The 26,225-nt window shown below is 31.9% G+C and overlaps 1 protein-coding gene and 1 long non-coding RNA gene across 3 annotated transcripts in view; both read right to left on the bottom strand.

Annotated features, from left to right (window-relative positions):
• LOC139502092 (uncharacterized) overlaps nucleotides 1–12,325 on the bottom strand; it is a 36,281-nt gene extending 23,956 nt beyond the window's left edge. For both annotated transcript variants that reach the window (XM_071291447.1, XM_071291448.1), the window contains exons 1-7: nucleotides 11,986–12,325; nucleotides 7,312–7,997; nucleotides 6,910–7,021; nucleotides 6,283–6,384; nucleotides 4,122–4,421; nucleotides 3,014–3,067; nucleotides 1,940–2,038 (exon numbers count right to left, since the gene is read on the bottom strand). In XM_071291447.1, the coding sequence (XP_071147548.1) occupies nucleotides 1,940–2,038; nucleotides 3,014–3,067; nucleotides 4,122–4,421; nucleotides 6,283–6,384; nucleotides 6,910–7,021; nucleotides 7,312–7,995 (1,351 nt within the window). In that variant the 5' untranslated portion in view covers nucleotides 7,996–7,997; nucleotides 11,986–12,325. The remainder of the gene's footprint in view (nucleotides 1–1,939; nucleotides 2,039–3,013; nucleotides 3,068–4,121; nucleotides 4,422–6,282; nucleotides 6,385–6,909; nucleotides 7,022–7,311; nucleotides 7,998–11,985) is intronic.
• A 4,032-nt stretch (nucleotides 12,326–16,357) lies between these two features.
• LOC139501304 (uncharacterized) lies at nucleotides 16,358–21,476 on the bottom strand. The gene is made up of 5 exons (XR_011658515.1): nucleotides 21,082–21,476; nucleotides 19,475–19,538; nucleotides 18,893–18,974; nucleotides 18,064–18,197; nucleotides 16,358–17,331 (listed from the first exon to the last, which is right to left on the bottom strand). It is a non-coding gene; the product is annotated as an uncharacterized lncRNA (long non-coding RNA).
• Between the last annotated feature and the right edge of the window lie 4,749 nt (nucleotides 21,477–26,225).

Raw genomic sequence — 26,225 nt, 5'->3', positions numbered from 1 at the left:
GACTAGTCAAGACAGGTCGAGACAGGTCGAGCCTTGGTCAAGACCATTTCAGACTACACAAAGATAATCAAGTACTGAATCAGACTAATTAAGTAAAGTCGAGACCTAGTCGAGTACACTTAAGTACAGTTAAGTACAGTCGAGACAATGTCGAGACTAGTCGAGTAAAATGTGTGCTCGATTTTACTGGTCGAGCACAAAAACTGGTCAATTCAGACTCTGAGGAGTTTGTAGTGTAATGTATGATATGAGGAGCAAATATCGTTAATTACACAAACACAAATGTGTTGTTCGGTGTGAGCCAAGGCTCTGTGTTGAAGACCGTACTTTGACCTATAAAGGTTAACTATTACACATTGTGACTTGGATGGAGAGTTGTCTCCTTGGCACTCATATCACATCTTATTAAATCTATGTGAATTCCGTTTATTCAATTGATAATGAGTTAGTTAGCATTCCAAATTGCATTAGAATAAATATTTTGGGTTTTTATTTTTTTTATGCGTTGTCAATTTTTGTTCGACTTTTGAGTTTGAATGTCCCCTTAGGCGGATTCAGAAGGCCTGGATAATATGTGCGAATAAAAGATTATTCTTTTTAATAGTAATTGATTATTTGAAACGCAGATAACTTCTGCATTAAAAAAACAAATTTAACAAAGACTGATAGAGGAAAACAACGGTGGTATTACACAAATTTACTCTATTTCTATCCTTGAATCTTGAATTATGATTGCATTATTTGTATATACCACTTATAAATATTTTTTTGTTTTTATTTTTAGTATGCGTTGTCAATCTTTGTTCGTCTTTTAAGTTTGAATGTCCCCTTGGTACAAAATGTACCCCTCTGCCGTTTTATACATGTATAAAAGTTGGTTAACAACAATCTTGTACAGGTCAATTCATCCAATCAGGAAATGGTTTCCTTTAATTCTACAAGGCATTGTTTATATTACAGAGAACACAAACAGTTAAAATGCTACATCTTTACCTACACAGATACAATAAATATTTGGCAAAGTGTGTTGTTATACATAAACGGTTCGAATATCGAATTGCATACGATAATGATGGTATGTTTGAAAGGGGAAATGAGTACACACCAAGTATCTTAAACAAGCAAGAGCGTTACAGTAAGACTAGTCTCACACGAGGCATCGAACTTGATGTCCACTTTCCAACAACACTTAGTTCTCGATTGTAGTTGTGATGAGTTCCCGTTCCAGACAACGAAAAGGACGAACTTTGTCATCTTGTACTAGTTGTGATGAGTAAAGGTGCATGCATAAAATGTATTCCAATTTGAAATTGCTATTCTCCATCATTGTTATAACCATATTATACCCGTTTTGACCTGATATATTATATTTGCTATACATGATGAAAGTAAATCCAGAAAAGCGCTTCGGACGCAATAAATTATTAAACGCGTTGTTTTTCATTTTTTACATCACTGGTTCGATACCTCTGCTGGTAGACTATCAGTCCCCGAGGGTATCATCAGCTCAGTAGTCGATACTGACATGATTTAACAAACTTTACTAAATTGTCCGTTTATAAATTTTGAAATTATTATAATACTTAGGTTTCAACTCTCTCAGGCAAAGTTGGCTTTAGATGAATTTGGCTTTTTATTTTAGGTATTTTTGACTATAGCTCTTTTCGGTACTGATCATATTTTGGATTTCAAATGTTTCGCTTTGAGCGTTCCTGGTGAATGTAAATCCAGAAAAGCGCTTCGGACGCAACAAATTATTAATCGTGTTGTTTTCCATTCTTTTTTAAAGAACATAGCAATCCATCGTTAGTACAACATATTAATAAAAAAACTCATTACAGAGTTTCAAACATTATCCAACAGGTAAATTGTTTTGAAATGAAGAGCATTTACATGTAACTTTACATAAGATATATTCAAAGAAAGATCAAACTGTTACCTTTAGGTTCATATTTCATACTTGACTGTTCTTCAGAAAAATGAGAATGTCTGCTTTTTTCTCTGATTGTCTGTTTCCGATGCAATTCCACTAACACTTCTAAAACAATAAACATTAAATCATTGACAAAATCGGCTACCAAAGTATATAAATATGTTGGGTTTTTTTTAAATATTATAGACCTATTGACTAGTATGCTGTAAAGTAACAATTATTGTTATTTGGTTTTGCGTTCGACGTTTGAACAATCGTTATGATAACAGGTCCTGTCCTGCGGACAAAGTGTGGACAAAGTCAATGCAGCGCTTACTTGTACATATATAAAGTAACAATAGATCATCACCACATTTAGGGGGGGGGGGGGGGGGGTCGTGTTTCTCAATCTTTAGTTTGCTATAATGAGTTGTATGTACTGTTGTTTTTACTTTCGTCATTTTTTTCATTTTTTCTTATGGCTTTGTCAGTTTTATTTTGACTTGTGATACAAAAAAGAAGACGTGTTACGATAGCCATTGAGACAACCTCTCACAAGAGACCAATTGACACAGAAAAAAACCAAGTGTAAGTCACAGTATGGCCTTGACCAATGAGCTTATCCCATAACCTGTAGTCAGTTATGAAAAGGCCTCGAAATGACAAATGTAAAACAATTAAAAAAGGATAACTAATTGTCTAATCTATATACAAAAAATGAACGAAAAACAAATATATAACATAGGAACCAAACGACAACCAATGAATTAAAAGCTCCTGACTTGGGACAGGCACATACATACAGAATGTGGCGGGGTAAAAAAACATTAGAGGGATCCTAACCTTTCCCTTACCTGGAACAGTGATGTAACAGTATAACATAAGAACGAAGTATACATATCAGTTGAAAAAGGCTTAACTCATTAGATGTTTAGACATAGACATACAAAAACACAGAGTTGATGTGGTCGAGTACTTGTGCATCCCAACAACAAAAATACACTTAGTAGAGATCTATGAGTACTCGCAGTATCCGGCAGCTAGTTCAAAGTCAACTTTAAAAAAGGGCATCTTTTTCTTTTCATGTATGGTTAAACTTACTATCATAAATAGTTGTTAACGTTTCATCACATAACGTTTCAGCAGTCGAATTTCCTGGAAAAAGCAAAAACACTGCTATGGTCATGTCTCATTTCAACACATCTTAGTATATATGTTGTTATCGTCCCTACAACTAATAGGGAATGGTTTGATACGAATAACATAAAACAAATAAGAAGAGCCGTGGCAATGCATACACTTTTGAAACCAAATACAAGATAGTCAATTTAGTAATTTTTCCAGGCCAAGTTTAAATTTCCTACCAATTATCTAGGTTTATCTTATTTCTCGTAGAACCTACCTTTCATATATATTACTTATTTGTTCTAGTTCTGAACATATAAAAAAATGGTACCATGTAATATTAGTCATATTCCATTGTATATTGAAGGTTAGAGGAGCAAAGTAACTCAGAGCCTGTGAACTGGCATGAAATGCAGAAATGATTTGATTGCAATTTTTCTAATGAAAATACTTTTTCTACAGCGCGAAAAGACACTTGATAAAGACCTAATATTGCATTTTATTTTTTGGGAAAAGCAAGAACGATTGAAAGAAAGAACTAGATTGGTTGAAATTTATTCAAACATCATATTAAGAACGATGTATATTCTGCTCTTTGATAAACATAGTCATTTTATTTCTTAAATTTTTATTTTCAATACTTTTTTCACATATTGTTTCATCGTCGCCTCATGATTTCAATATGTGTATGTTGCTTAGTATAATAGAACTATAAGTGCATTACTTAAAATCATGAAAACAGAAGTAGAGGCAGATACGTATTTATCCGAATTTATTATACTATTTTCTGTGTTATAAGTTCTTAATCCGTATATTACAGTAATGATATACGTTTTGTTGTACGACGGAAATAACGGCACGACTCTGCAGCAATAAGTATACACTACGACGTAATTAGGGACAAATAGAGTTAAGAAACTATAGGGATTTTTTTTGGTTCACTTAATAAATACACGGACCCCTTTTTTCTGTTATATTCAACAGTGTTTACTTTAAGTATGTGATGTCGAAATTATATTTTGTTAAGTATGCATTTGTATTATCTTTATTACGTAAAGAAAAGAAAAACATATACATAATCTACCTGGTATTGTTACATTGACAGATATATCAGCCCCTTGTGTTGTATCAATTGCCACCTCTGAAAGCATTCCAGACAATAATGTCTTTATTTCCCTTTTAAGTGAATTTACATTTCCAATAACTGCTCTATCCATCGTTGTATATATATTTAGGTCCTCACGGGATACAGCAATTATTTTTATATTTGAATCGGACGTTCCGCTCAATCTCATGTCTTGGAGATATTCCCAAATTTTTGTTTCGTTCCATGAAGTCGGTACATCAAGTTGTAAAAAAGCGGGAACTTGAAAACTCTGCCAGTCTGTAACATTTGATTAAAATTACATTAACTTTTTCAAAATTGTGTTCCGATTCAATTATACTTTGATAATTTGTTATCAAATAAATAGGAACATACTAAATTAAAAAAAAGGACAGTATTAAACCATAGATTTCTTTTATATCAGTAAAAACATGACAAATTGCTTTCTGACTCTCCCATTAGTTCAAATGGATGCAGTCCAAGTCGTCACAAAAACAAACTTTAAGCAGACCCTTTTACCTCTTGCTAAATTAACTTAAAAAAGAACAATTCAATAACCTTTGTATGGGTCTTCGGAATAAAAAAAATGTCCCTTCTTTATATGATACCTGAGTATGTGTATACGCCAAACGAAATGTGCGAAATATTATTACAATCTTTTTGTTTATAAGAGAATTTGTTATGAATTTGTAAGCACCTGACTAATAATGATAGGAAAAGGAAAAATACATTCAAATAATGGTATGGTAACAACGTATTTTTAGTTCTACATTTTTCTCATATAAACCATCACGAGAGATCAAAATAACTGATATCGAACAGTTATTGGTTTTTTTTTCAGTTGAAATGTTGGCACTCAAATTAATGCAAGACAACTGTGGTGCTCCAATATTACTGTCTCTTTGTTATCAATATATTATTCATTACCAAATTTATTTGTTAGTCATACCGCCATATACATTAACTCCAAAATATTAGATATTGGCCATGCTGATTGATGTTGGCAAAGAAGTGTATTATACAATTCAACCCGAGACATTGTAAAGTTATATATTAACGACGGTTCGGTATTTAGATTGGAAAAGAGTATATGATTGACTTTTAAACTAAAGGTGAACCAGTTGTGTAACCTCGTTTATCAATTTTGCTGTCCACATGTGATACAGTCCATTCTAAATAACTTATTTACTTATCCATGATGCCTTCATATTAGAATCATTTTGAAGTACAATGCTGGCCAGTTTCTTGATGCAGGAAAATATTTCTTGTTATACAAATGACTGAGATAACTCAATAACTGTTTTAAGTGAGTGTTAAGTATAATAGTATAGAAGGTAAGTCCACATTTATATCTTATATAAACCATAATAAGAGATCAAAATGACTTGTATTGACTGACGAATATTTTTTTCAGTTTGAATTCGAAAATCTAAATTCATGCCGACAAATTGTTTTAGTCATTCCACAAAAATGTTGCTGTCATTTATATTATATAGTTCATAATGAATAACCTTTACGGATTTATGATATTGGTACATAATGTTCATTATAAAGTTCGAATATGGCCAATAAATGATTTATTTGATGTTTGTTAAACAAGCGATCTTCAAATACATGAATCAGCAAAAAAGATTATGTATTATCCAATTGAAAGTATGTATGGCCACTGTTAATCGGAGTCATCATAACCTAGTTTTGAAGCTTACATATATTCAAGGACTTCAACTTTTATAATGAAAAATAAAGAAGTTTGCAAGAATTTGATTTTGTTAATAAATACTGTTTTTTAGTTTGGGTTTTTAAACAATGTAACAAATATCTTTTACTTACAAATTTGAAAGACCGTAATCAAATGTCAAAATTAAAATCTCAAAAACATCAAACGAATGGATAACAACTGGCACATTCATGACAAGGTAAAAGCATTTTTGTATGTAGAAAACGGTAGATTATACCTGATTTTATTACCAGCTAAACTACTCACTTGTATGACAGACACATAAAATTATAATTGCATTGTTATAGTCAAGAAACAACAACATATTAAAATATTTTTTCCTCAATTGATGCAAAGCATCCTAGCGTACGGATGGAAATATCTCGGTTGGCCCTAATGACAATATAGGCACAAATTTCATACCTTCTCCCAGTGACTCTGCATCCTTGAATACTTCCAAGGTTTCTTGGTTTCCGAAAACCTTAGTCAATATATTTATCTTGTCAACAAACATTTGAAAGTTGTCTGTTAAAAGAAAAAAAACCTGTTCAGTAGGAAAAATACTTACCTTAACCAAAGTAAAGAATATATGAAATATGCTTTACAGTCGAATAATGTAATTTAATACATAGATTGTTTTGTGGTCATATTATCAAAGATTCAATTTTCCTGCTATTATGTTCTTCTTTTTTATTTTTTAAAGAATTTTGAGAAAGCCAAATATTTTACAATGAACAAGGGCTCAACAAAAAATGCAAATAATATTCAGATTATCTTTTATTTCTTGCTTGAATTGATTTACATGCAGTCATGTGAGTGTCTTTAGAAATTAATTGTAAACTTTATGTTTTGCTTCTTTATGTAGGTCCTACAGCTTCTTCTGCATATCTATATCCACGTCATTAGCATGTTATGTAATATGTTTGAAACATTCAAGCTCAAGTGATAGAAAAAGGTTTATCTTTTCCAGTTGAAAAAGGTATATCAAAAACTTTTGAAATAAAGGAATTATATATTTTGCATTTTTTAATTGTGAATATGAATATTTACGTATTTCTTTCATTGTGGTCTGCCACTCCTTTTTCATCGATCCAGTAAAGACTCCTGGCAACTTTGTGTGTAAAGCATTTGCTTTCTGTTCGATTTCGTTACACTGGGTTCTCTTTATAAAATAAATGAAAATTCTATAAAGAAATCGACTTTTTCTTTTTGCTTTTTTTTATTCAGTTTAAGATTTCAATCAATACAAAACAACTTTTATATTGAATCCAAATGTAAGTGGAGCTGCAGATTATATCATATCACTATAGAACTAAATCTTTTTCAGGAGACAATTTGTTTTATTTTAAATTTTGGAATTTATTCTTTTTTCGTGTCAATCACAAACGAAAACGTCAATAATTATAAATTTTGTAATTATATTTAACAATTTAAATAAAATAAATATCTTACCTCAAATTCAGCACATTTCGTTTTCCAGTAATCACGACAAAGAATCTCATAATTAAACATATACGCAGGAATAAATGTGAGTTGATTTGTCCGAATGATCATTAGCTTGGTTTCCTCAGCATATTCTTTATCTATCAGATTAGCTATTCCTAATATAGAACCTTCTATTATTTTCCATTTGTTTTTAAATTCGTCATCTTTTAGTTCTTTTATATCTGATAAATGGAATATTTCATTTCGCAAATCTTTTATTTGTGTCATCCAGGTATTTAGCCCTTTCTCGCCTTTCCCACATCTTTTAATAATGTAGTTTGCGAGTGTTATATCAAGGACTTCGATATCTATATTCTGTTTTGCATGATAATTACAAATGCATACTTTAATCACTTTACCGTGAGAATATTCTTTGTGACTTTGAATTCGTTTCGTTTCGTCAGTTTCATATAGTACGAGTAACTGTTGTTTTGCTATCAATCTTTCTCCTATTATCTTATCTGACCCACATTCACAGCATTCACGTTTTTCATACACATGAACTAATTTGTGTTTAACCTCCTTTAAATTCAAAAATGATTCAAAACTTGAAGAACCGAGAATGTTTTGTTTCATATAGTTCCAGATTACACTACATGCTGTTTCTACTATAAGAACCACTATCTTGAAGTAATTATCCTTTGTTGTCATATCTAGAAAGAATGAAAATATCCTGATTTAGATTTTCGTTATTGACTTTCCAATTCAAAATCATCAGTTCTTTACTCATATGAAATATACTAACAGTCGAAAACGATTGTCTATTCATAGGATAATGTACTGTATGATTCATTATTATTTTTTTTATATTAAGTTTCGTGGATTTGTTTGGTACACGTGAACCACAAAATTAAATGTTCAAAGAAGGACATATTTTCTATAGTATTGTACGTAGACTTTTGCAAAACCATGACATTAAATATCAACGAAACAGTGTTCCTTAATTCAAATTGTTCTTCTTTAATTGAATATTTAAACCTTACGAACTAACTTATACGCCGTGTTGTGTACGTTGTTTTATTCATGCTCGGTAAAATAATCGCTCGTATGTTTAACATTATGTGGAAATTGCAAAGGCTTCCGGAAATTGGTCAAAATAAGTATTTAATTTACAAGGCGTTTATTTAGAAAGCTTATAGTTAGTTTACATCAAAGGAAACTAAACGTTGAATATTATTTGTAACAAGGACGGATATGTGTAGTTTTCAGTGTTATAGTAAAGTTTGGCCAATAAAGTTATATTTATCTATACACATTCGTATATAACATTAATCAATGAAAGACATGTAGAAAATTATTGGAAAACAAAGATGTAGACAAATCGTCAAAATGTGAGCAATTATTATACAACAAACACATACATATAAACAAAACCCTATATGAGTGTGGTATTGGGTTATTTTCGAGCAACGTGTTTTGCCATTTTTATTTCACGTCCAGTCGTGAAAAGGGTTCGTTATTCATCGTGTTTCGTGAAATCGGTAAAAAGATGAGTGTACAAGACATTTTTAATTGTTCGTTCATTGTGAAATGTAAATGTAATTTCGCGTTCTTCCGTGCAGCTACAAAAATTCACAGATGTACAAGTGTTTGTAAGATGTGATGACAGGAAACATAGTTCTATAGTTGATTATCAACTTCAATTTCAAAGTTTTATTTACATTTGAATAGAGATATGCCTAAAAAAAACTAAACATCTTTTCAAAATCAAAAATATAATAAATTAAACTTACTGAGACATGTGAGACCAAATCTCACAAAAATAATTTAATGTATATTATCTCCTGACAGAAACCGCAAAAAAAACATATTCAGATGAATGTGGTAGCAAGTGCACTATTGCACTATATGGTGAAGATTCTTAGAAAATGTCATCTGATTATGAGTTTAGGTGATAAGGGGATAAACATGTGCACTGTTTTTTCATTTGATTTGCTAAAGGTAGGCGCGAACTTGATTTTGATAAAAAAAAAAAAAAAAGTCCACTCAAGAACTATGTAGTTAGTTAAATTGTTAGAAAGTTTAAAATTGTTAACAAGGGGTTAGGAAAAGATCTGGATATAAAAGGATTACCTCTTGCCCTATATATATCAATTGTAATGTCACCGTCTCTGTATTGACACAATTAATTCAAGAAGTTCAGAAGCATTTGACATTACGAAAATGTGGAGGACGGACGAACGATCGAATGGACCGACAGGTTACCGAAAACATCACTCTTTATCGTCCGCCTTTGTAAGCTGGGGCAATTATTGGCAATATATATACAGAAGCTACATATCGTTGCAGACTAAGAACTGACTTCACAAGACATTTGATAAGTCAATATAGACAATAGATACTATTTGATATTTATATATTAGGTAAATGGGTAATTAGTGAAACACAATAGGCATGCGCTGCCCTGGAAAGGTTATTTCAATCCGATACATTTGAGTTAGAAATGTAGGCACCAATTAAAAACTAGCTCTATTAAGCTTTTATATTTGAACATGTAGTGTTCTAAGTTTAACTTTCATAAATACTACACGCATATGAAAATATGAGGTATTTATATGTTTGGCCAATTAGATAAACATATCAATTATTGCTGAAAAAATATGTTTCAATCAAGTTCATACTTTTTTCTTATTCTTCTAAAATTTGTAGTTTCCAGTGACATATTATGGGACTTATTTCCCCTTCACCATTTTGCGGAGTGGTATGTTAGTTTTAATTGTAAACGATAAGCTTTAAAGAGCTAAAAGTTACCTAGTGTCTTTTGATTTCAGATCATTAAGTCATAAATTGGAAACTTAGGACAAAGGTCAATAAAATTGAGAATGGAAATGGGAAATGTGCCAAAGAGACAACAACCCGACCATAGAGCAGACAACAGCAGAAGGTCACCAACAGGTCTTCAATGCATTCTTTTTTTTTTATGTATGCTTTGCATTGTTTTTCCTCTCAACTATAAAACACACTATTCAGCCTCCCTTATCGTTTTGTTTTAAACCAGATGTATACGATCATGCATCTCTGAAAACTTGAAGGGTTCGAAAGAATATCCGTATGTATTTCACTATATTTTCTTCTAATAAAAAAAATCTTGAATTGCCAGTTATATTTACATTTTCAGATAAAAAGGACAAATGTGTATTCAAAGAGGGACGAAAGATACCAAAGGGACAGTCAAACTCATAAATCTAAAACAAACTGACAACGCCATGGCCAAAAATAAAAAAGACAAACAGAAAAACAATTGTACACACGACACAACATAGAAAACTAAAGAATAAACAACACGAACCCCACCAAAAACTAGGGGTGATCTCAGGTGCTCCGGAAGGGTAAGCAGATCCTGCTCCACATGTGGCACCCGTCGTGTTGCTTAAGTGATTACAAATCCGGTAAATAGTCTAATTCGGTAGGTCATATTCATGAAAGGGAAGGGGATTGTAGTTACGACGTAAGGAACATATCCGATATCATTTGTGAAACGGTTATTCCATAACGGTCAACCAACTCGTGATGGCGTCCGTAAAATTTACGAAGGGATGATTTCAACTTTACCATTTGGAACTCTTGGTTTAATAGCTTCCTTGTGAGCAGCAAACCTCTATCAAGAAAATCATGATAGGAAATGCAAGCACGGGAATATCGTATCAATTGGGAGATTGAAACTTGATATAATTTCTTCCAGTTTTTACTTTCAAAATTGAAATCATCTTGAGTTAAGAGATTTCTATGTTGTTTATATTGCTACAACCAGTTAAAATATCATCTAATGAGCGTTTTATTTTACATGAAAAAATGGTTGTAATTCGCTGACCGTTATATTTTCATTTAACATGTATAATCGGACTTTGGGTACATGATATACCGTCGGATTCACGGAGGTCCATGATGTAACCTTCACATTAAAGAGTAACTAGTGAAAGCTAAATTCCAATATATAACCTCTTCGTTTTGAGTATGTTAAAATGAAATCCACTGCTTATTAATTTTATGTACATTATCTTTACTGTTATCCGTTTTATATACAAATATATGTATACGTTCATGATAAAAGACGAAATACACGCAAATGTGCTTTAACAGTAATTATCTTGATGTTAATCAATATTGAGTAAAGTAACACAGCTGACATCAAAATTCTTCCAGATATGGTGGATGACAACAGTGCTGCATGACAGTTTTCGCAGGGTTTCAAACAACATGATAAGGTTACACAGGCAAAATTTGCTCACATGAATCTCACATGAAATTATAGGTTGTACATAGTGTAAAAGATAAAATAGATCTAATAGGTATGATTGTTGAAAAATGCTAGGGTTATTGGGATGCAGATTTAACACATGTAGTTTGAAGTATGTCTATGACTAATAATAGAGGTTATCATCTTGGACATAGTTTCCGAAATATCAAAGGGTCTAATGAATGATAGTAATGTGATTAAAACTACGAATAAATAAACCAGTAGCTTTTGAAAAGGCTGGTTAACCCTGCTGGAAGGAACAAAATGAATTAGTTTTGAGGCTTGCTTATATTATAAAAAGTCTTGTATTTTCAATGTTTATTTTATTATTTATTTACATGAATGTGTGACAAATACCTATTTTCAATCACAGGTGTATGCAATCTAAAATTATAATGCCTTACCTTACTCATTTATTGGCAATGCTTAGTAAAACAATTGCTTAATCACCGCTTACTCTACAACATGTCCATTTACCATGTACAATGTATATATTGTTCGTAATTTATGATGATATAATAAACAAGGTCACTTCATATACCTTGCTATACTATGTGTCCGACCAGAAGGCAGACATTCATATATTGTAAATGCATGTATAGTGTTGGTCTAAATACTATAACTGATGTCATAATCTAAAGGGTAATTAAACAAACACTGTACTCATATATAATTTTTCCGCGAAATATTTAAGACGCTTATTCTACAATGTGTACGTGTCTATCAGCCACTTTAATCATATGTAACAGGAAATAATAGTAAGTAACACAAGGGTTACACTTAATGTCACATATGAGGGTCCGAATGGGGTTTATAAAATAAAGAGCACTATGAAAAAAAAAAACTTATAGAATATATATAACAGTTGTCCAACAAATTAAGAGTAGGGAATAATTGGGTCCTATTATTTCAAGTATTGTGAAAAATAGGATAAGTGATAAAGGATAGAACTTGAAAATAACAGAATAGAGAAATGAGCATAATCCGACAATAATCTTATTAGGTGCTTGTGTCATTCGTCAATAGAAAGATATGCGTTCAATGTACCTTGAATTTTTTCAACATGCATTAACGTCATTTAAAAATAACTGTTATCTTTACAAAACTTTGCAGTATCACAGCTTTTCATATCAATTGAATTTGTATAAACAACATAACGTTGCATTTCCGAACCTACGCAGCCGATTAAGAGATACTTAAAGATACATCAAAAAGACAATTTCAAGAGATTAGAATACATTGCAAAGGATAGAACCAAAAAACAGAAACAAACTTCAGAATACAGAAATTAAAATTCTCCATTGAGATCCTCATATATTTGCGTCATTCTCGTGAGAAAGATTTGTTTTCAATTTCTCATGAATTAATGCATAAGGGCGTCTAGAAAACTATTATCTTTACAAAATGTTGCAGTATCACAGCTTTATATTTATACACAGCATTACTGAGTATTTCTCAACTTAATTAAGATTTGATCAAGGTTTTCAAAAGCTACGCATATATTAATGTATGTTTTTAATGATGAGTCTGCAGTGTAGTACAAGTTTGTAATAGTATGAATGGACTTGCTTCCCTGGAAAGAACACTGAGTTTAGGTTCTTCAGTACAAAATATATGAGACACAAATCAGACAAACGTTTACTACTACAGGGATCAAAGGTGAGGTCCGACTGACATAAAGTAAATTCAATTAACCTACACACATGTTTTGCATCAATAAGATTTTATAATAAACAAGAAATAATTGTAACATGATGCTGATCTCCAAAACAAAGCTCCAATAATTCGTCATTCCTATGGTCGCCTGATATTAGGCAAAGTCTAATGCACATTGGTTTGGTCTAGTAAAGTGAAATGCATAGGTGACGCATAGGAGACTGACCCTGTATGTCACTCAATTGTTTTTGAAATGACGAACAGGAATAAATATTGTAAAGAAGTGGGAACATCGACCGTTTACAAGTTCTCAAACATGGACTCTACCATATTGCATTTGATCTGTAATATTGTCCCATACATGATTGTATGGTTAAGGGATCGAGATCTCGACCGTTTACAAGTTCTCAAACAGGAGGTGATGGGGTGACCATTATGACTCCCCCTATATTTTTTTTGATTTGTTATATTGTCCCATACATGAATATATAAGGTTAAGGGATAGGGATCTCGACCGTTTACAATTTCTCAAACAGAGGTGATGGGACGACCATTGTGACTCCCCCTATATTTTATTTGATTTGTTAAGGTATTCGGCCCATAATCAAGCAAAATAATTTACATTTTTATCAAGGATTGTAAGTAGGAGGGTCTAAGAGTTCTTACTATGAAATAAAAATCCGCAAAATATTTGAGGTTAACAGCAGAGCTGGGTTACAGTGCCCCCCCTTTTTTGTCCTCAAATGCCAAATAAGGGGTTTTAATAGGATGTAATTTTAAGAAATCTATATAGTATAATTTACGAATCTATCTTTTAAAAGGAACCTTACATGTAACCTTGTAAAATTAAACATAAAAAATAAATTGTTTTCTTTGCTATTCTATTTTTAGAACTGTGTTATTGTTACTAATAATAGAAAAAGGAGAAAAGTCTAAAATTTGTCAATTTTATATCTTCACTAGTTCAAAAGTGAATATTTTAGCAGAGCATTAAAAAATGACATTTAAATTAACTTTACATATTGTTCCATCCTAAAAAAAAATTTTAGAAACTTTTACCGTACCAATTTCAAGAAATTTTGATTTAGAATGTCAAGGTCACAGTTCGTAAATGGAGACTTGGTATCCCTGTTCTGATGTTTTTTGGTATAATTTATGTAAATCTATAGCAAAACTAACCATACTTTATATAATCTTATAATAAGAATAAACTATGATATTTATGACATGTAAAGTTCAAAAGGTCATAGGTCAAGGTCATTTTTGGAGCTAAAATCAACAAAAATCTCCTTTTTTGCTAAATTGCTAAAAAGGGTATCTACCTATTGGTCCCATAATCTTCACAACCTTTGTAAATAAAGACCATTTGATGATATTCAAAAGATCTTGGTTTGGTTTCAACCTTTAGGGGTCAACAGGTCAAAAGGTCAAGTAATTTTAGGAGCTAAAATTATACAATGACCTCCTTTTTTGCTCAATTTTCTATAGTAAACTTACCTTTATGAACTATAATCTTTCATTACATTTGTTAATTATGATAACTTTATGATATGCATTAGATATAGGATTAGCTTCAACCTTGAGGTCAAAAGGTCAAAGGTCAAGGTAATTTTAGGACCTGAAATATGAGAATTCTCTCCTTTTTGCTCATATTTCAAAAGTATATAATAAAAAGAAGATGTTGTATGATTGCCAATGAGACAACTTTCTACAAGAGACCAAAATGACACAGAAATTAAGTTATAGGTAACTACAGCCTTCAACAATGAGCAAAGCCTATACCGCATAGTCAGCTTTAAAAGGTCCAAAATGGCAATGTAAAACAATTCAAACGAGAAAACACATGGCCTTATTTAAAACAAAAAATGATCAAAAAACAAATATTTTACACACAAACAAACCACAACCACTGAATAACAGGCTCCTGACTTGGGACTGACACATACATACATAATGTGGTGGGGTTAAACATGTTGGACAATATTTATGGTTTTGCTACATGTTTTCGATTTTGTCCAATGTGCAACACCAGACATCACATGAAAGCATTAGGGCTCAGACTGAGGATGCATTTTCTTATATTTCACACCAGTATTAACTAGAGCTCATTAAAAAATACCCCATCATTCCTGTTCAACATTGAACTCAGTTAGGTTAATTATCTCCCATGAAATATTTCAGAAAATGTTTATTCTACTTCATGCACATAATAAATAATAGAAATAATCTTCTTCGATGATATTAATAAACTCTATCACATTTCAATATTTATTTGTACATTATCATGAAAGTATGACATGGTCCAGGGATCTCCATGGATGAAAATTGAACGATGGAGGAACTTTCACCATCATTAACCGTATCTACGCCGTACAGCGTAGCGCGATCGAAAATATTTCATCCCTCCACATAAGGATAGGTGAACATGCTAATTCATTGCTTATTTAAATTATATTTATTTGAATTTTCATTATAAATACTATATAGAAGTATATATATTTTCAATAATATGCCGTTTGTAACCCTTCAAAGGCCAAGCCCTCATGCCCCCTCCCTTTCCCTTAGTCAAGAATGACCAATAGCTATCATGAAGGTCCCAATGTAGTTTTCTTGTTATTTTTGGTAATTGTTATGGGGGTTAAAATTCATGTGGAGCTTATTTTTCACGGACATAATTTATCAAATTCAGAATTCATAAACCCATTACCGGTATGTCTGGTTTGCAGCAACGACAAAACAAGTCGTATGGGTTATGTAAAAGGTTAAAAAGATTTGTAAAGCGAACATTGTCAAATGAAAAGGTTTTTAATGACTTTATCTAGCAAATCGATGCTATGCAACATGCATCTTTCGAGTCTGAATAGAAACCGGAAACGCGGATGTATCAAATTGATTGTAAACTACGAAATGAATTCGGAATTATGATACGATATTTATTTACAGGAAATATTAAAAGTTTTTAATTTTTAACTTTTAAAGTAATTCTATATTATCGTTACAATACATCAGTACTCGCGTTATTTTAGATGAAATAATAATTACTGTTTTACGTCTGATTTTGTACTTCTTAAAAAGGGGGATGCTGATTGCGTAAGTCAAAATGAAAGCACGTGTTCTACTTGTTCCTAAACTTTGTAACTGGACTATTAATTTATTTATTTAATCTGAATTATCATAAGCATTTGCGGAAACTTAATTAAATAATTCGACAAATGAATCGTCTATCTTCAGATAATATTCTCCTGTCTGCTTTGTTGATCTACCTGTACAAGCTCAGGTACAAGTGATTAGTGATCTTAATCCGGATATCCCTCAGGCGTTAGAACTGGATTATACTATAAAGAAAGCCTGAAGGTTATGCAATTACATGCATTTGATTATAATTGCTAAAAAATGGCGTCAGGCTATAATAAACGATCACAGTTTTGAACGATGGTGCAAGTCATTTAACGATGGCGCAAGACATTTGAACGATGGCGCAAGTCATTTGACGATGGCGCGAGACATTTTAACGATGGCGGGGCGCCATCGTTAAACAGGCCATGGAGATCCCTGTGGTCATGATGGTTCAAAGGATACAAATAAATATTATCATATCTATATACATGTATACAATGTACAATCAATATTAAATCTTTTGAATATTAACATTGATCAATAAAGCATGACAATGAGATCAGGATCAATCATACAGTATACCAAATTAAGCAGACCTATTGCTTTTTTAATCTGATACATGGACTTGACCATGGGTACATAACTTTTTTCACGGATCCATGAAATGTGGTCAATGTCAAGGGAAAACAGTTTTACAGACATGAGGAACTTTCAATTCATGCTCATTGCAAGTATAGATATCATATTATTCATAAGAGAAATTAACATTAAAAACATTAATAAAAATTGCTGAGTTCAAAATATCTGTAATGCAGCAACAACTTTTCTCTTTAGTCTAAGGTTGGTCAAATTCCACACAATTCCTGTTATGTCTTCAGCCCCTGATGGTATTGGAGCTTTTAGTACCACATTATATCAATACTGGCTGTCAGTTTCATATTCCATCTCTTTGATATGAGAGATAACATCTTGCCTAACTGGAAGTAAAAAAGAAAATTCATCACAAATTAATTAAAACTTTTAAATTTAGCATTCTGAAGAAGAAAACTATCACTATAGTATATGGTTGAAAGCAATCCGACTACCAAATGTGTTTATGTGTTGCAACACTGAGGGATGTTCCAGAAATAAATGTAGGGGAATCAGGGGTCAGAAGACACTTTTTATTTCACCCCCACCATGCATAATATTTCATTTGTCATTTCAGTGCCTTTTATAGCTGAATATGCGGTATGGGCTTTGCTCATTGTTGAAGGCCTTACAATGACCTGTAGCTGTTAATTTCTGTGTCACTTGGTTTCTTGTGGAGCAATCATATGACATCTTCTTTTGTATATAAATAGGGGCATTAAAAAAAAGATTGTAAAGTTCTAGATTTCTTTTTTCTTTTTTTTTAATAGAAGTCATTGACTTTCAAATATACACTACAGCTCAGGTGGATTTTGCGTTGTCCACCCGTCCACAGTGGGAGTGGGCAAACTTTCTAGCTTGTCAACTCTGCCCACCCATAGGAGTGGGCATGCAATTTCTTTTGTTTAATCAAAAGACTTGCAAGTACAATCAATTGAAAAAAGCAGATAAGCATTAGATATCAATATTTTAACAAAAAAGAGATTAAAGTTGGAGTGGGCCGGTGGAAAAAGCAAAATCCACCCAGGCTGTTGTGTAGCACTGTTCAAACATAATTGATTAAATGTTAGCTAACATACTCAATCAGTTGTTTCAAAGTCCGAAGAAGGATGTAGATGTATTCATAGGTCTCTCAACATTTGAAAATGTCTGCTTTGGTGTGGCATTTGGTATCTGGTGGATATATCTGCATCTTGATCTCACAGGCTAATTTCTACAAGAAGCAAATTATAGTTTAACAAATATGTAAACAGCAGAGTAATCTGAGTTCACTTAGTAATAGGCATTTTTAGTTTGATAATGGGTAATTTTTTAATAAAGTTCAATTTGGTTTATCCCTGCCACATTCTGTATGTGCCTGTCCCAAGTCAGGAACCAGTAATTCAGTAGTTGTATTTTAATGCTGTATAACTAATAATTCAGTAGTTGTATTTAGTCTTCTCCTTTGAATTGTTTAAATTTATAGCTGATTATGTAGTATGGGTTTGTCTTATTGTGTAAGGTTGTATGGTGACTTAAAGTGGTTCCTTTATATGTCATGTGAAGTACATGTATTGGGGAGAGTTTTCATATTGGCAATCATACCACATCTTCTTATTTTCAAAATGGCTTTGTACCAATGCAAGCATTATGAATATTTTATCCAACTTTATAGATTTAATTTTCAAACTCTATCAATTATAAGATAAATCATGGACAAATAGAGAAACAAATAGACTAAAATTTTGATAGTACTAAGTAGTTATCAGCTTTTAAACAGGTTAGATAACTCTCTAATACATGTAAACATGGAACATGTACATATGTGTTCATGTTTCATATCTATATTTTTTTTAAAGACAAGGCATAATATACATGATATAACAATAAACATGAACATGTATCTTAGAAAACTGCTCTATTTATTACCTTTGCCCATCTGTGTTTGTCTGTGTATTAGGTAAATGTAGCATAAGTTCTCCACAGTCATAAACAAGGTTAATTAGCATCTCTGAAATTTAAATAAAAAGTTCCTTGTCATCATTGATACATTGATCATGTACATGTACATATAGATATACAAATGTAAATAAAAATTGGTTATAATACAATGTAAATTGTATCTATATATAAGTTAAGTTCAGACATGTTTCAAATAATTTTAGGTACAACCATTTATTTCATTCATTTAGACAATGACAGTTTATTATGACACTACAACAATTGACAACAAAATTGCTATCAATCTGAACACAAAAAAAACCTGTGTATTATTTAATGAAAATACACACCATTAGTCTTTATACATGTATCATGTTTTGATTATTTACTGACCCCTAATGTACATTTAAATTAACAGTGACAGATGGCAGAAATACATATACAACTGTACAAATTACAAGATACATGTACATGTATCTTCATTATCATATAAATGAAAGAAGAGTAATACATGTATGCTTCATTTCTTGGGATGATAATCAAAAATATCTCAGATAATCTGCAACTTACCTTATCAATTGTGTTTTGTAGGTTTGGAGGGATTAATGTCACATCTTTAACAAGGATGGTTTCTCTAAAAAATGAAATATAAATTTCTGTTACAAAAATGTTCTTCATTTTGATAGCACATAGATAAGGAATGTATATATGTAGCAGTACAATGTACATGTACATCATTTGTACATGTATGTATGTACAAATGATGTTTGTTAGTTTATAATACAAATTTTCTTACCAAATATAATAAAGTGAAAACTGGACATATATTAAACATTGTTAAAAAACACATACATTTTATAAATGAATAATATTTGTTGTAAAAATGCTATTTGCCAATGTACATGTACATGATGTAATAAAAAGAATAAATAATCAAAGAATTCAAATATTGAAAAGCTTTACAACTTGTGACCTAACAACGCTGAAAATTTACTCAGGGACAATGCACCTTGGTGAATTTGTGTCTTATTCGCTCAGTCGTTGAATATTTGTCTGTATTTAAATTTTTCGACTAGTTATTGTATAAAAAAAAAAAATTATAGTATGGATATCAGATTAAAATGGGAAGTACACGTACATTGTTTTGTACATGTAAAGTATCAACTTCTTCTTACATTCATAGAAATTAAACAGAAAAAACTCCCAGATACATACATGTACATGTATGAACGATCAATTGTTTGTTTGCTCTTTATTTATGTTTCTTTGTATCCTACATCATGTACATGAGCATTTGAATTTTAATCAAATACTGATTAAATTATCAGATGATTTTTAGATGGATATTATCAAATATATATTACTATAGTCATGCTAGTATATACATGTATTATTTAATTAGTGTTGTGGCAGTGTCTGTGTCAATGTGACAAGTTTAACAGCCATTGATGGTTCATGCTACATGATGATCATACATGTACATTGTATGTGTACCATGGCAATTCAACTTTTGAACATGTTGAAGGGTAGCCTTGGCTTGAATCCCTCAATTGTCTGATAGCATGCATGTTTTCCTATTTAGTTCTACTGCACTTTTGTTGAATGCTTTCTTGCAATTGTTATCAATATGTTTGTATTTGTTTTTTGCCTTGACTTGGGTGTTTGTTCCTAAATTATTACAAACATATAAACTGACAGACCTGGATTATTTTTTAAATAATCATTTTTTTCATACATGTATCTAGTTTAGATTACTATGACATCTAAGGCAGCAACCATTTGATTTTCTGGGGGGGGGGGGGGGGGGGGGGGCTATGGTTTTTTTTTGAAAAAAAAGTGTGTTTCCAGTTTTTGGAGAAAAAAAAAATTTGTTTTTGATTCTGAGAAGAAAAAAAATGTTTGTTTCACCCTCAGCTGCCACTATATGTAATGCTAAAATTGAAAGAAAAAGATTGTTTTCTACTTGTCGCGAAAAAAATAGATTGTTCTCGCCGCAGGCGAAAAAAAAAAAAATTGTCCAGAAAAAAAAACCATAGCCCCCCCCCCCCCCCAGAAAATCAAATGGTTGCTGGCTAACGGCTGTTTTGCCAGACAAGCTGGTGTAGTGGGGCATAATTAACATGACAATGTTATCCAACTCAAGTTTTAAAATGTTTGGATTTGTAAATGCAAATTACCTGGCACCTGCTCAAAGTTTTACACTGAAGCTTGGCATCAGCTTGGCCTTTGGTTTACTAGGTTCTCCATGTAATAGGAACCATAAGGAAGGCGGTTCAATTCCATCCAGATATACACTTAACATATGAATACAGAACTTTAAAACATAAAAATGAACGATCCATTCAAATCGTCTCCCAGAGCAGATCGCCAGATGAAAAGGACAAGTGCGTGATGTGTTTACATTCCTTCTATCAACTAATCTTCCTATGCCGGTACAACATATTTGACAACCAGTTGCATCCAAACTGCACACATTATTTCTGCATCACGATAAGACGAAGAGACTTAAATCGGCGTACTTTTTTGGTAAAATGCCTTCGTCTGTCTTGGCAGCCGACCGAGTCGTCCATATTTGTTTACCATATAACTTCTGTTTCCGGATTGTCAAAATTGGACAATTTTTCGAAAAAATGAGCGTTTACTCTATAGTTAATGAAAATATACTTCAATTAAGCCTTTCTGATATTTTAATCGTCATTTTAAAAATAATAACTATACTTTCGCTTACTAGGCGGAAAATACCGAGGTGTTGAAAAAATTGACACCTCGGTAAACTCCGGAAAATTTTCCGTAAATCTTTATTATGGGTCGGATAAAATTGTCCAATACATGAATATATATGGTTTAGGGATGGGGATCTCGACCGTTTCCAAGTTCTCAAATAGGAGGGGTTGGGGTGACCCCATGGGCTTCCCTAAATTACAAGATAAAAGCACATTTTCATATTGAAGGGTATGGGATGACCCCCAAGGGACTCATCCTTTATTACTTAAATGGAAAATATAAACAACTCGTAAAAATTACAAATTTTCGGCGATGAAATATTTCATACAATTGTTCTTTGACATCTTAGCTAAAAGCACAGGGGATAATAAACTACGTACGGATTTCTATTGAGCCCTATTTCCTATGTGCAACTTCAAATATTATGGGTCGTTCGACGATCATTAAAGATTATTATGGTCATATTTTTTGTATTCCAGAATTAAAAGTATGAAAAAAAAATGTCCAATTAGTTATAAATAACATATTAGCCTGCTAGGTTAAAACAATGGCACTTTTTTCAGCATTCGTTGGAAAGAACACAATTCGAGAATGCTATCAAAACATTTTTATGTCTAAGAGTATTATTGCTCGCCCTCACACATGTCACAGTAAACAATCCTACCTTCATCTATATATCTATATAGAGTTATTATTTTAAGAATTATATCTTTCTATTTTCAAGAATTAATACAACCCCGATGATACCCATTTTAAATGAAATTAGCTTCAATACATGAAATTTGTTATCATATTTAACCTGAATAAAATGTCATCATCAGAATGTTAAAAATATCCAGTTAATTTGATTTGAAATATAGGTATCTCGTGCTAGGATCATGATAAGGAATTAACAGAGACTTAAATTGGTTTTTTTTTATTATTGGATCATTTATTTGTTTTGGAGTTGAGTGTTAAGTCCATTTTCGCTGAACTAATATTAATTTTTGTTAAACGGCCAGCTGAAACCAGCACCGATTGCGGAAATGTTCCTAGTGATAGGCTGTTTTCTGCTCTTCAATCGGGTTGTTTCATCTTTGACCAATTCCCCTTTTCCATTCTCAATTTTATTTCTTTAAACTTCATGAGGGTTGGTTGAAAACAAACTTTACGACAAAAGAGATGATTTCAGCTAAAAGTGTTCAAAGTAAAGAAGTTGTTTTCACCTGTTCGATGTTTTTTTACGAACGCATTTCAAGTACTTTTAACGTTATGGAAAATTTATTTCATAGACGACAGATATGTTTCAAACAACGTAACCAGTCTCATCATCATTTCCTGATGCATTAGCAACTATAATGTTTTCAACTATCTGAAGAGAGCAAAAAGTGCACATGATATTGCCCCCGATTTTTGTTAGATTTCATGTTGCCCAGTATTTAGTTTTCTGTGTCTGTCTTAAGTTCGTTTGTAGTGTTTTCTCATTGCATTTACGTTGTTGGTTTGTCTCATTTGTTTGACGAGTTTTTTCTTGCATAAAATATGTCTCGATTAGAAGAAAAATAATTCACAGCTAATGGTTTCTTAATAAACTCATCATAGATACCAGGATTAAAATTGTATGTTTACGCCAGGCCCGCGTTTCGTCTCCAAAAGACTCATCAGTGACGCTCGAATAAAAAAAATGTTAAAAGGGCCAAATAAAGTACGAAGTTGAAGAGCATTGAGGACAAAAAATTAAACGTTTGTTTTGCCTTGTGTACAGCTAATGTTGCATGGCAGCTCTTATGAGTAGTTCTAATGCCATATAATTTATACATTCTTAGCTCGAAAATATGAGCAATCCCGATAAAGAAAATTTCAGAAAAAGTTATCACAAGCAATCTGTTTCTAAAGTGAAACTGCAACATTTTTATTTACTGAATGTTAGTGTCATTATTTGACGGATCTTAATATCAGTGATTACCTCGAGCATGCTTTGCAATCCTTACTTTTCCAGGTTGAATCGTAACATTTGAAATATCTATTTTATATATTTGAAAGATAACTATCAAGAACATTAATCTATCCAAATATGGCTGTCGTTTCAGTATATCAGAATTTCATAAAAATTACTGTGAAATCGTTTCGATAAAAGAAAAGAATAGTGAAATATAGCTTTTCAATTCTTCGATGAGGAGGTCATTCCTATTTTCTTCCCAAATAATTTTCAACTTAAGATTTTGATGTATTATATATATGATCAACAGCTTATTTTACAAAACATATGCATGTAACACCCAAAAATAAGGTAAACTACAATTTATTGTGACAGCGTGACGTCTCTCATAGTATTAACCATACAATAATTTAATATTACCAATACGTTTTTAAAATATGTTCATCTCGTCTTATCACTACAAACTGCTCAAAGTCTGAAAAGTCCATTTTTTGTGCTTGACCAGTAAAATCGAGCACAGATTTTACTCGACTTGTCTCGACAGTACTTCACTGTACTTAACTGTACTCGACTTTGGTCTCAACTTAACTTAAAACTTCATGAACCTGGTGTAGGCTGAAATGGTTTCAACCAGTCTCGACCTGTCTTTACTAATCTCGCCTAAGTATCGACAAGTCTCGAATAATCTTGACCTTCACAATTAGTCTTGACTGATCTTAATCAGCCCATCCAACTAAATTAGATAAAGATATTACAAAAATCCAGTTTATTTGGTAGTGTGCTTCGTTGCTGTGAAATTAAAGAATTTATTTAAAACAAATGCAGATAGTCATCTTTAATTATTTCTATAACTTTTTTCAAATCAACTTGGATTTTCATAAAACTCTATAGCTATCTCAAATATACTTTGAGATTACAGAATGCCAGGACGTCTAGTAGTTTGATAAGTTGCTGTCAACTTTGAGGTAAAAAAAAAGCTAGAATTTTAAGTCGGCCTGAATTTAGACAATTTAAATTCGTTATTCCTTTTTCAAATTAACTTGGATTTTCATAAAACAATACAGCTATATATTTTAGTTATATATTGATCTTATTGAACCCCAGTTGTAATGACGTTTGGTGTATTACTGTCAAATTTAGGAATTAAATAAATCTAGGTAAAAAAGCGAGAATCTGCGGTTCGAACTAAATTCAGATAAAACACTTTAATTAGTTTTATAACTTTTTCAAATCAACTTGGATTTTCATACAACTATACCACTATCTAAGTTATATATTGACATTACTAAATCCAAGGTCGTTCAGTAGTTAGGTGTACTGCTGTCAAACTTTAGGATTAAATTTATCTAGGTCAAAAAGACTAGAAATTGCAGTTAGGACTAAATTCAAATAGTACACTTTAATCTTATTTTGAGACTTGCAGGTGAGAGCTGATTTATCCTTTAAAGCAGGCCTTTCGTATGTGGGCTTATGCAAAGGCAGATACAAACGATGTCTGACTTGGAAAAAACCCCTGAATAACCAGACTTTTAACAGACACTCCGGTGATACGGAATACACTATACGTTACAATGTTAATTGCAAGACTTCAAATGATGTGTGTCCTCAACAATGTAAATGAGGTAAACAGTATGTTGGCGAGTCAGGGCCGCCTTTTCACTAACGAAGGAACGGCCAACGTAGCGACTATGAGTTAGCATATTTACCTGACGATATCTGGATATTGGTATTTATTAAAAATCTTAACCGGAATTTGTGATACAATTAGAATTCCAAAATTTATAAAATATAAACAATATGTCGAAATGTTTAGACTTTAAATAAATACCTATTTGGGTAAGTTAATGCAAGCAAACGAGTTGTAAAGTGTCTTATACTGTTACAGGTTAATAATGTTTAACAACCATATTATATCAATGTGTAAACACGTTAATTATAAAGTCAAGTAGTTCGAGCATTTTTCTGAGTATGTCTCATTGTGTATGTTTCCTATCTATTTTGCATGCCGTAATGTCTTTGTCTTCCTCCATAATTTGTCACGTTTGCAATTTCTCCGGTTCTTGATGCTGTGTATATATATCTCGTAAAAGTTTATAAAAAATTCAAACCAACATTCTTTACTGTGGGTTAGCATTCATTAGTCGTCACTATCCTATAGATCAACAAGTTGTGGTTATATTTATAAGTCAATGTGTTGATTGTCTACCTTGAATAGGGTTATAATTTAATCATTTACATTTTTTTTAATTTAAAATCGTTACAAAATCTGTAAATGTACTAGAAATTAGTACAAAACTTTTTTACAAGCTTATCAACATGCAAAGAAAAACACCACTTACTAATACCAAGACTAAGATACTGAAACTAAATGAAAAGACTGCACAAGATGGACCCAGCATAATGAACATCTGGCAAGAACATTTCCAACAACTAGCTACACCAACAATAGAGGAAAATTTTAACACTGAAAAACTAGAGCTAATAGAAATACAAAACAATATAATAGAATCCATAGAAAGGGAAAAAGGTCAAGGCATAGATCTTGTTAACGTAAAGGAAGTAAATAAAGCTATAGAAAAACTTAAAGCAGGAAAAGCACCTGATGAAGATGGAATTTCGACAGAACACTACAAACATGGGATGGAAGAGTTAACTCCCTTTATAGTACATCTGATAAAT

Source organism: Mytilus edulis, chromosome 13 (assembly GCF_963676685.1).
Source record: "Mytilus edulis chromosome 13, xbMytEdul2.2, whole genome shotgun sequence".
Lineage (NCBI taxonomy): Eukaryota > Metazoa > Mollusca > Bivalvia > Mytilida > Mytilidae > Mytilus > Mytilus edulis.
The sequence above is the reverse complement of the archived record's forward strand: the minus strand, read 5'-3'. Positions and strand labels throughout refer to the sequence as shown.